The sequence below is a fragment of the Nelumbo lutea genome, chromosome 7 (assembly GCF_056320005.1).
Source record: "Nelumbo lutea isolate HS-2025 chromosome 7, American lotus-T2T, whole genome shotgun sequence".
NCBI classification, from domain to species: Eukaryota; Viridiplantae; Streptophyta; class Magnoliopsida; order Proteales; family Nelumbonaceae; genus Nelumbo; species Nelumbo lutea.
In genome coordinates this window covers 16,362,437-16,374,857 of record NC_142690.1, presented here as the reverse complement: position 1 = coordinate 16,374,857, position 12,421 = coordinate 16,362,437, and the positions used below count along the sequence as shown (strand labels likewise).

Genomic DNA, 12,421 nt, shown 5'->3' with positions numbered 1-12,421 from the left:
ATATATATATATATATATTGAAGATTGGCAGAAAACTATAATAGATAACTACAAGACTATACTGTTTGAACACTTAAACAAGTGATGTGAGATGCCACTTTAATAAAGGGAAAGCTACTGCTTACCCCAAGAAAGGGAAGTTACTAAACCTCTGGTTCTGTACCATTTCAATAAGATTTTGGGAAAGAATAGGTTCAAAATATCGGCATCTTTAGTATTGCATGGCAATTTTAAAGATACAGATTACGATATATATATAATGCAAATCAATGGATTTGGTGGAACAATTAGATTTACCATACTTGAGGATATGGTAGGAAAATTCACGTCTTTACCAAAAAAAAAAAATTAAGTGTAGGAAAATTCATATAGGTTCTTTGTGTCCAATAACACAATATAATAGTTAATGTCGATACAACAGGGAAAGAAACATCAAATTATCCGCTCATTTTCTCCTATCGTCCCTGTAAGGCCCCTCGCTTTCTTGCTCCTTCAAAAACCCTAGAAATGCCAAAAAACCAAAAAAGAAGAATCCTCCTGACCAGCCTCCTCCTCCACCGTCACCACCCCCACCACCATCTCCATCATCACGAGGTGGAAATCCAGTCCCACCATCATCAAGTTCAGGTGCCTTTTCCTTGCCTAAAATTCAGCAACAAATTAGACACTGAGGATGGAAAGATTAACTATTCATGGTAAAAATAGAATTATCAACTAATCATTGAAGCTACATGAATCCTTGCAAATCAACTTTCTACCCACCCAATATTGATTTGCCTGCAAATCAACTTCAACAATCCCTAAATCATCCTTTTTTTTCTATTAATTGAGTTATAAAGTGGAATAACAAAACAAAAATGTGTAGCCAACCAATCGGAATGAAGCTTTGTTAACAAGGAATATACAAGTAAAAGGGAAATAGACCAAAAAGAGAAGAGTTTGGGAGATTATAAGAGAAAAAGGAGGAAATTGCTAAAAGGATAGAGGAAATAGACCAAAAAGAGTAGAGTTTGGGAGATTAGAAGAGAAAAAGGAGGAAATTGCTAAAAGGATAGAGGAAATAGACCAAAAAGAGAACCTAAGAGAATGTGGTTTGAAAGACAGATCAGACAGATGGAATTTGAAAGTGCAGCAAGAGGAAATTCTAAGGAAGAAATTTCTTTGAGGCAAAAAGCAAAGTGTAAGTGGTTACTGGATGGAGATGGAAATTCAAAATTCTTTCATGCTTTGGCAAATGGAGAAGAATGAAGAATATAATCTCTAGCATTGTGAGTGAAGACCGGATAATAACTTCAAAGGAGGAAATTGAGAAGTGCTTTGTTAATCATTTTAAATCGATTGATGCAACCCTAGAAGAAATGACTATGAATTTAGGGGACTTGAATTGGGACAAGGACACAAAATTGCCAGTTCATAAAGCTACTTTCCTGGAAAGAGCCTTCAGTGAGGATGAGGTCCATGAAGCGTTCTTCAATATGGAAAGGTCAAAAGCCCAAAGACCTGATGGTGGCTTTCTATCGGAATTGCTGGGAAATCAAAAAGGATGACTTAGTGGTTGTACTTGCATAATTTCATCAAAAAGGGAAAATCTCACCAAGGGCGAATTCAACCTTCCTAGCCCTAATACCCGAGAAGAAAGATGCTAAAACCCCCAAGGATTACAGACCTACAAGTCTTATTGCTAGCCTTTATCAAATCATTGAAAAAGTCTTGGCAGGAAGGCTAAAGACTGTTCTACCCTTGGTAATGTCCCAAAACCAAGGGGCCTTTGTTGTAGGGAAACAAATAGTGGACCAAATCCTAGTTGCAAATGAGTGTGTGACAACAAAGATGAAACAAGGAGGGCAAGGCATAATCTGTAAACTGGACTTGGAGAAAGAGTATGATATGGTGGATTGGTCATTCCTCTTATGCTTGTTGGAGAAAATTGGTCTAGAAGAAAGATGGAGAAAGTGGATTAAAGGTTGTATTAGTTCGGTGCATTTCTCAATTCTAATTAATTGAGTGGCTAAGGATTCCTTTCCAACAAAGAGAGTAATAAGGCAAGGAGTTTATCTCTCCCTTCTTGTTTACATTTATGGTTGAGGTTCTAAGTAGGAAAACCATCAAGGATGATCAAGAAGGTCTCATCAAAGGTTGGAGAGTTCAGAGATCTGAGGTAGTGGTAACTCACTTGCAATTTGCAGATGATATTATCATTTTTTTGCAAGGAGGTTGGTGATTACAGTTTAAGGAATTTGCAAAATTTTAGTGGAAGAGTTTCAAAGGACCTCTAAATTAAAGGTGAATTGGGGAAAGAGTTGTGCGCAGGAGTTAAATAACATTAGAGTACCTCAATCTCCATTGGGTTGTGATCCAAAACATGAAGGCTTTTGGAAACCAGTCATAGAGAGATTCAATAGGAAGTTAGCCATGCGGAAGATAAATAACATCTCGTTGGGGGGAAGGATTACATTGATTAAGTCCACCTTACTGTTAGACAGTGTATGCCCTTAGCTCCAATCAGCAAAATGTACATTATGACATTTATTGTAAATGAATGAAGTACACATTTGATTCATGCTATTGTGGTGTGTTTCTGTGTAATACCCTTAAACTAGACACATATGAGACTCGTGTTAATTTAGAACCTTCACAGCCGTTGGATAGATCTGGGGAGATTTATCTTGCCAAAGCTGACACTAGTGTACTGCGAAGTTGGTTGGGGTGGCTTGTCCCAACGACCAAGGTGAGACCTGAGGTACATGTAGTGTGGGTTTTTTTGAAGCCCCGAATTGGACCAAAATTCCATTATTGCCCTAGACCTTGGAGATAGATGGGTAAAACTGGAATGTTATACCTGACCCCTAGACTCGATTATGATACTGCACTAAGTGCTAGATTGGGTTGTCTTTGATGTGCCAATCAATGAAATCCTTAGAGGGGGTCAAAACCTGAGTATGTTGGGACAATCTGAGAATTTATCTGAGTGGGTGATCATAGTGACAAGATCAACCCCTTTGTCAGACAAAGTGAATGAACGGGGATGCACTCTCTCTGATGGAAACCTAAACTGTCGGCAGTTGATTTCAACCGTTAAAATTTGTTTTTGCAAAACATATTTATATAGAGATATACATATATATATTATGGTTTCAAAATGTTTGCAAAAAGTTTTAATTCCTGAGATCCATGTGAGTGGAGAGTGCAGCACTGTACCTTGCAGTCGAGGGAGAGGTCCTCTCTTGTCGGACAGTGTTTGATCATTAAGGGCTGAGAGGTTAAATGTAAGACCATTGAGAGCTATACCTGATGGGCTAATCTTGCATCTGCCCACAATCCTTGGGCCTTCATAAGATGGCTGGACCCAAGGACCATTTAGTGTAAATGTTGGGCCCATTAAGAGCCCATGGTGATGGACTCAGGGGTTCACTGTATTCAGCAGTGAATTCAGCCAGGCCTTGTAACAGAGGCTACGCTAAATCCATGTGGCTGATGTGTAGATCAATGCTAGGGTCCCACGCCATACAAAGAGAGACAAGCTAGCCAGCATTAAAAGGAAGTGAGCCTGAAAGCTTAATGGGCCTAAAAGCCCATTTCGAACTGGGTTAATTGGATTAATTAAATAGGGGCAGATCTGGGTTTGGATCAGCAGATAAGGATAAGAGGATATCTCTTATCCACTTAAAGAGTCTATATCCAAATAAAGATTTGGATAAGGAAACTCCTAATTTGATTAGGAATAAATTGATTTTGAACTGCAGATAAGATAAGGGATTATCTTTATAATTTAAAGAGTCCAGATCCAAATAAAGATTTGGATCAGGAAACTCCTAATCAGATTAGGAGGTTGTCTCTTTAAGGTTATAAATAGAGTGCAGGGTGGACCTAAAAAGACACCAGACATAACACAGAGAGAAGACAAGTCAGTTGGACTGATCTTGCCTTCAGTTCTTTTTCTTCCTACTCTTGCCGCCCTACCCTGTTCGATCTCTAGTTGATCTGATCAAGATTTGGTCTTGATATTGTTTCTTGCTGGAAGAAACAATTTGAAGCTATGCTCACTACCCCATTCGATTCTTGCTAAAGAATCACAAGTTCTTGGTGAAGAACTACCCGCTGATCCTACCTCATCCTAAGTTGTGTCATCTTCAGTGGAGGGAGGATTTGGTACACTCTTTGGGCGTGAACACCTACGTTAGGAGGAGCTTTTTGCGTGGATTCCATATCAGGTATATCCTTCCCTAATCTTGGTTTCAGATTTGGTCCAATTTGGTTACAAGAACAAACCTTGAAAATGCAGTTTTATAAATTGGGAATAGGATTCCCAGATGAGAGTAAAGAAATTTTTGAAATTTCGCCCAACCTTCATGCAAGGTTCGGCCATCCATATGATGGATCTCCCATCCCTTCACTTACTTCCTGTCCACCTTTAGGATCCCAGCAAAATTAGCTAGACAACTAGAGAAGATAATGAGGAATTTCTTATGGGAGCCAAGAGAGGAGGAAGAAGACCATTTAGTAAAATGGGGACAAGTTTGAGGCCTAAGGAGCAGAGAGGGCTAGGGGTTGGGAACTTAGTGAAGATGAATACAACCCTGCTAGGAAATTGGTTGTGGAGGTTTCCCCGTGAGGAAGATCGATTGTGGCACGGGGTCATTGAAAGCACTCATGGTGTAACGGACAATAGCTGGGATGCAAAAATAGCAGCTAATGCAGCTTCAAATTCCCCTTGGAAAGCAATCTTTGAAATCTTGCCTTTATTTACTAACTTCATTTGTCTAAATGTTGGGCGTGGGAACAAGATCTTATTCTAGGAAGACCTTTGGCTTGGAGATCAACCACTTAGCTTGCAATTCCCTAACTTTTACTCTCTGTCAAACCTAAAGGCTGAAACTATAATTAGGGTAGTTATACCCTCAGAAACTAGGTTAAATTGGGACTTAGGGTTCAAAAGGGGTTTGAGAGACAATGAGTGTGATTCTCTCCTTGCCCTTTTGTCAAAGTTGGAAATGGTTTTACCTAGACCAAAATGGCCTTGATAATAGAATTTGGCATCCAGCTTCAGATGGCTTGTTTTCTTGTTCTTTCTTCAACATACAAGGTCATTTGGATAGTGTGGGGGTAAACTTCCCTGTAAGAGAAATATGGTGTAAGTCAATTCCTCCTAAGTACAATCTCTTTGCTGGGAAATGTTCCTAGGGAAGGTAAACACCTGTGACATATGTGTGTTCTTTGCAAGGCTTGTAGTGAAACCCATTCTCACTTACTTCTCTCTTGTTCATTTGTTTCTTGTATTTGGGACTATTTCTATTCTCTTTTGTTGCAAATGGGATCTCCTACAAAACATAGTGAGCCTTTTCAACCCAACTTTCCTAAGGCAACAGAAGAAAAGAGTATGTATGTGGAAGGTAGTATGTGCAGTTGTGGTTTGGTCAATTTGGGAAGAGAGATACCAGAGGATCTTCAATGAAAAATGTAAATCCTTAGAGGAGGTGATTGAAGCCATTAAAATCAGATCAATACATTGGGTTAAAACCTTGGAACTGTTCAAGGGTATTCCCACGGATGACTTCTTAAGAAATTGGAGAGAAGTAGCACTCTCATAACCACATAGAGAAATTAAAAGAATGAAGTGGAAACCACTAGGTTTAAATAAACTGAATCTAAACTTTGATGGTAGTTCATTTGACAACCCAAGAAGAGCAGGAATATGGGGAGTTTTTCGAAGCCATCAAGGAGTAGCGATGGCCTTGTTCTCAGGACCAATTGGTTTTGGTGACTTGATTCAGGCTAAATCAAAAGCATTGTTGCAAGGATTGAAGCTTTCTGAACAATTAGGGGCAAGAGAGTTGGAAATTGAAGGAGATTCCCTTCTGATCATAACATGGGCAAAGCAAATTGAGTCAGCAACTTGGAAACTCAGATTCACTTTTAGACAGATTGATCAACTTGCGAAGAAATTTAACTCTACTTTTAGATGGGTTAAAAGTGAAGCTAATGGGTTGGTAAATGTGTTAGCCAAGCAGGGAGCTGATAGACCATCCTTATTTTGGGCATTGTTGCAACTTAATTTCAAATATTTAAATTAATAAATGAATTTCTTTGCTGATCAAAAAGAAATATAGGAGTAAAAGGGAAAAAAACCCAAAAATAATGAAGGCATGTGGCATGAGAGGACGGACTGCCATTTTATGGATTCCATTTTTTTTAATGCAATACTACTATTATAGGGATACACAATGGGGGTAGTCCATCCCTACACCCATAACAGCCCTACCCAGGTGAAAATGGGAATTGATCCCAAGTCTCTGCTACAAGCAATCAAAGACCTTACCAACCAAACCAGTTGGTAACTTGCCTTTGATGAATTTTGACAAGGAGCTTAAAAGGCACAAGATATTTATATTTTAATCACTTGGTTTAACTCACTGATCTTAATTAAATCAAATTATGACATAACTCAAAATGGGATTCATTGAACAAACTTCAGGGAACCTGTATTACCTTGAATTGGGGTTATTGTACTTGTTGGTGATTGACGTGTAATGGTTTGAGTTTGCTCTGCACCACATCTTGCATTCTGCAAGGAAGACAACTCTAATCAAATTTAAGTTTACCTTGATAATTTAGTTGTATTAGTGTAAATCAATAAATAGTTACAACACAAACCTAGATACTTCTTGACCTGTCACTTGATAACTCAACCCAGTGGATCATTTTTTGATAAGCCAGTGTATGTTTTCTTTTTTATGAGTGTTAAGCCAGTGTATCTAGGCAACATGGCTTTGGCTTCCAGGTTCTAGCTCATAAAATTGGAATAAAAAAAGCAAGAATTTGGAACACACAAGTTGCACAAAACATCATCATCATCTAAGCCTTGTCCCAACTATATGGAGCTAGTTACATGAATTCTATTTTGCCATTTTGTTCTTTTCAGTGTCATATCCATTGTAAAATATCAACCTTTATATCATTTAGCACCACTTCAAGTTGTACAAAACATTAAAACTTGAAAAATCAATAGGTCCATGCCAATGTCTATCGACATATTATGTGAAACATCACAATCTTGGAAAAGCCGTAGTGAGTTTGCAATATACAATTCATGAATTGAATCATACAATTTGAATACAAATGGCACCTCCTATTCAATTCAACATGAACACCTCCCCTCAACAATCCCATGTTAGCTGCAAACAAGGTTGACCATAGAAATTCATTTTGACATTTTCTCCCTTTAGTTTCCAAACATTAAATAAGTCCTTTGGCATATAAAACATCTTATTTGTCCCAAGGACATAAGATCCATCAAGGAAAGATGTTCCACGATTGGAGTGGGTGACTCCCTTAGAGCTGAGATCCTTGCAGTTATGGAAGGAGTCCGGAAAGCTAAGGAGTTGAACATCAAGAAACTCATAATTGAAGGGGATTCAGAGGTGGTGATAGGATGGCTGACTAAAGATCAAAATGGTTTATGGAAGTATAACAATGAGAGGAGGAAATTCATGTGGCTGGTGTGGGAGATGGAAGTTAAGACATGTTGGGTTAAAAGATCGGCTAATTCCCTAGATGACGGTTTAGCTAAACAAGGGGCAGAAAGGGATTCACTGTTTTGGGCTAAGCTGTAACTTTAGTGTATTCTTTTCTCTTTTTCTTCTTTTTTCTTTCTCTTAAGAGGCTCTTAGTGACTCTTGGAAGATAAATGTGTTTGTCTTCCTCCTGTAAATTTTCTACTGATGATTAATGAAAGTGTTATTGATCAAAAATAAATAAAAAGATGTTCCACGGCATTTTCATCCAAAGATCCAGAGGCAGAAGAAAAAATATATTTGTAATATCAATACTGATGTAAGACAGGTTAGGGCCATACTAATTTAGGATGTGGTGGTGGACTTTGTGGGGTGATTAGAGATGAAGAATATGAAGGAAAGCAAGTAAGGTTCTTGCTAGGGAGAACAGCAAAGAGATAGATCACTCATACGGAGGGAAGGAAGGAGAGAGAGAGAGAACTTCTGGTGTATCCCTATTCAGGGAGACAGACAGAAACTCAAAATCTGCCAGTGAACCAAGGTGGTCCATTGGCAGACAGAAACTCAATAGTCCGGTTCGGTTAGAGATGATGGGGCTCGAGACTGCAGATGAGCCAGTCTCTTTGTCATCGGACTCTGAGAACCGAAGAGATGTTCAGCCAGGTTCGCCTCTCCCCTCTCGTCCCCCTGGTTCGGAGAGTTCGCTGGAGGCTGAACACCAGTGGCGGCAACAACAGCTTCTTCCTTAGGTACCTGCGGAAGATAATCTGCTGGTGGTGGCACCTATTGCAGTGATGGGGTCTGAGGTACAACTAGATAATATGGCCAATAGTCTAAATTAATCCAAAGAGACGGAGAGAAGTGGGAGAAGCCCTGACTTGATGAAGCAGAGTGAAGAAGCTCACCTGAAGGGAAACAAAGACAAAACAAATTCCTTGGCGGGCCAGGAAGGTAAGTCCAGTAATATTTATGCTAATCCCTCCTCTTGGGTTATGTCAAAGCTCTTGGGTCTGGGAAATTTTCTGGGGGTTTCAATGGAGGGGATGGAAGTTGAAACAGTTAAATTTTTGGAAGGGATTGAACAAAGAGTTCTTATGGAGAGGGGGAAAGTGGCGACAAAAAAAGGAGGAACCAACTCAAAGAGAAATAGAGAAATGATGAGACTTACTTGGGGTCTGAATGACAAGGCGGGGAGTAGTGAAGGGGCAGCAAGGGGGTCTAAGAAGGTTTGAGGTGGGGGGTTGCTTGTATTCTGATAAGTGTTCTCCATGGAGTTAAAAATTTTATCTTGGAATGTAAGAGGTTTGAGTTCGGGAAGGAAAAGATTGGTGGTTTGTGACTCTCTGAAATGTCGAAGTCGAAGGTTGTCCTGCTCCAAGAAACAAAGTTGGAGAAGTTAGATGCTGCTATTATCCGAAGTATTTGGGGGGAAGGTCAGGTTAGGTGGAAGGCATTGGCAGCTTCTGGGAGTGCAGGGGGCCTTCTGAGTCTTTGGAATCCTTCATTCTGTAGCGTTGTTTCTAGCAGAATTGGAAATTTCTCAATATCTTTAGTTCTGAAGCTTCATGATGGCAATGTTATCCAAGTTACAAATGTTTATGGACCAACAGTTTCAAATCTTAGGGAGGTTTTCTGGGAGGCACTATCCAAGGTTTAAAATGTCGATGTTTGTAGAAATCGCGGTCATCCAAATATATGAATCATGTCGGAAATATCATACGAAAATATTGTAAAAATTATAGACATGGTGGAAAAATAGTAAAATATGCAAAATATAGAATGATATTTTATGAAATGACAAAAGAAGCATAGGCACACCTTTTTAAATTATTATCTTGTTCCAAATTATTAAACAAAATTAAGAAACTAAAGTTATAGACAAAAGAACATGTTTTGAAGTTGAACCTAGAGTCCTATGAGGTAGGCAGATAACAACTAAGACTAAAAGGAAAATTTTGTAAAACAGTTGTAAGCCAGTAATACCATTTGGAGTAGAGTGTTGGGCAGTTAGGAAACAACATATCCAAAAAAAAATCAGTGTGATAGAAATGTAAATATTGAGATGGATGAATGGGAAAACCAGAAAAGACAAGGTTAGAAATGAATTCATTTGTAGGAACCTAGAAGTAGCCCTAATGGGTGATAAGTAATAAAATGAGGGAAAGTAGACTAGAATGGTTTAGTCATATGCAGAGAAGACTATCTACAGAACTTGTAAAAAGAATAAATCTGTGACAAGTTTAAGGGGTTAGAAGAGCTAAGCGCAGACCAAAATGGACATGATTTGAAGTAGTATGAAATGATATAAGGGCTCATAATTTAAAATTAAATATGGCATAGAACAGAATCGAATGCAAAACGTGAATATAGCCAATCCCATATAGTTGAAACAAGACCTAGATGATGATGATATACATGGTGTTGTTTTCTGATAAAACATCACCTTGGCAGCGCTTGCTAGGACAAAGATTGGTGAAGAAGCTGCTAGAGAAGTTAGTTCTTTTGAGAAAGAATGACAAAAGAAATAGTTCCAAGATAGCTATTTTGAAAAGGGTCTAAAGCCTTGGCAGAAGACCATAGGTCTATTCCATTACAATTCTTGTTTAGAAATCAAAAGAAAGCTTAGGAAAAAAGGTGAAGGAAAGTTGAAAGCCAATACAAGTAGACTTCAAAAATAATGAACAAACAACTTACCAAAGCAGCAGAACAAACTACTACAGCACTTTGCTTCTGACTGCCATGAGTGATGGGAGTTCTAATTTGAAATGGCCTTGAACATATCCCCAACATTATTTGACCAGATCCAGTAAGTTGAATCCTCCCATTGCACTGATTTCTTACTTTGCCTACATTCAGAAACCATTTGAATATTTACATTCAGAAACCATCACAACTTAGAAGAGAACTCAGATGATTTATGACCCAAATTCAATAAACATAGGAGTGAGACAGATCGGTTAAGTACTGTAGAAAACAATATGCATTTAAAATCAGGTTAAATTAAATATGTTAATAATATTGGTAACCATAAAGACTGACCTATTTATTTCAAAGGGTACATTCATTTAATCTTATCTTGTATACTTAAAAAAGGTCTTCGTTTTTGTTTCCTTTAAAAGTTGATAGACCATTGCAAGTGCAAAAGAACCAATAAAAGGAAATTTAAAAGTTAATAGACCATTACAAATTTGTTTCCTTTAAAACACATTGAAACTTCCCCTACATTTCAAAAACAGGCTTAAGCATCCCCTATCATGTATGCTTGTTTAGCATTGACCTCCTTCTGTTAGCTATCCATCACATGGGCCAAAAGAATCCCATCATGTTAGTTTTAGAAATTTTGATAAATAAAGAAGTACTTCGTTTTTGCAAGCTTAGGTTTTAAGAGACAAAAATGTCCTTATCTTGCCTAGGTGTATAAAGCATTAACTATTGAAGCCTTTGTTACTGAAAATATAGAAAATCCAAACAAACTACAAAAGGAGTATCGATTTCAAACAAGAGTCATAGAGAAAGAGTCAGAGATCCGTTTTAACAAGGGAAGGACAATTTCCTATGAAGAAAAATTGATCCTCAGAGGTTTGACCTTGTTTGTGTTTGATGATAGGCAGTAATCGGATACTTGGATTCTAGATGTGACGGTAGGTACTTTCAGAATCTATAAGAAAAAGGTGTTTTACGAACATAAATTGCATGGAAGCATCTTTTGTCATTTAATTGAAAGGGTTTTCTTGGCATTACATGCTTTCGTGTGTAATTTAGTGGAAATTCTATGATGGGGTGTATAACCTTGTTTTTGAAAAACAAGGAAGTTTCATCTAATTTCAGAAAGTATAGGAGAAATTTGAGTAATTTCCCCTTTTTGAAAACTAACATATTTCCAAACATGTATTACCAATATATCCTTACATTAATAACAGAGGGAAAAGGAAATCCATGTACTTAGAGGTCTATTATTTGAAGCAGAAAGATTCTTCTGGATTGGTATAGCCGAGGCAGTAATTGTTGTTGTAGATGAAGTCAATGAAGGCATTGCTGGGAATAGAAAAGTTAACCTGAAAAATATCAAGTTCTGCACATTAAAATTGTAATCATATTAAATAATACTTTCTCTAGATAAGGAAACCAGATAAACAATGAAATAGATAAGTACTTAAGGAGAACCCTAATCCCTATTATACTTGCAAATTGTTCAGAAGATTAGTTTTGTTACTGCAACATCAACAAGCTTTCCTCATGTCATTCTTCTTAAGCAAGGAGTCAAAAGACACAAAACAAATGCAATATATACTCTTTACATAATGAGAATAGAAATCACACTCCTTTTATAATTCCAATAACCCTATGAATTTTTGGAATCAACCGAAGGATTGATAGTGAAAAAAACAATGTTTTAAAACGTCGAGGCGTGACATGAGGCATTCCACTAACTAGAGGCGTGAGGCATAGTTCAGAACCTAAGAGGAGGGGGGTGAGGAGGAAGGGGAGGAAGAAGAAGAGGAAGGAGGAGGAGGAAGAAGAGGAAGGAGGATCTCATTTTTCTTTATTTTAATAAAAATCTTTTATAATAAGAAGAATGAAGATGCATAGCACTAGTTGAAATTGGGCTGCATTGAAAAAGGGGGGCTAGGGGGTCAGGGGGGTGAAGCGCCCCAGCCCCAGGGACAAAGTCCCCGACCCACTTTCTTTATCTTTTGATTTTCTTCCCTTCCCTTCCCTTTTCTTTTCTTTCTTTTTATCTTTTTTTCTTTTTCTTTCTTTTCCCTTCCCTTTCTTTTCCTTTCCTTTTTTTTTCTTTTTGGATTTTTTTCTATCTTTTTATATGAAATGTGCATGAGGCGCATGAGGCGTACGCCTCAGAGGTATCAGCGCCTTTGGCATTCGCCTCAGGGCGTTTTGGGGGCACCTTG

The 12,421-nt window shown here is 38.0% G+C and overlaps 1 protein-coding gene across 19 annotated transcripts in view; it reads right to left on the bottom strand.

Moving 5' to 3' along the window:
• Positions 1 to 274: 274 nt before the first annotated feature.
• LOC148845332 (uncharacterized) overlaps positions 275 to 12,421 on the bottom strand; it is a 15,961-nt gene continuing 3,814 nt past the window's right edge. For 18 of the 19 annotated variants that reach the window (XM_088954522.1, XM_088954535.1, XM_088954540.1 and 15 more), the window contains 4 exons: positions 11,454 to 11,566; positions 10,206 to 10,357; positions 6,487 to 6,562; positions 275 to 642 (listed from right to left, as the gene is read on the bottom strand). In XM_088954522.1, coding sequence (XP_088810648.1) covers positions 446 to 642; positions 6,487 to 6,562; positions 10,206 to 10,357; positions 11,454 to 11,544 — 516 coding nt within the window. In that variant the 5' untranslated portion in view covers positions 11,545 to 11,566 and the 3' untranslated portion in view covers positions 275 to 445. Of the gene's footprint in view, positions 643 to 6,486; positions 6,563 to 10,205; positions 10,358 to 11,453; positions 11,567 to 12,421 lie in introns of those variants that run through there. The other variant, XM_088954542.1, reaches the window with a different exon arrangement.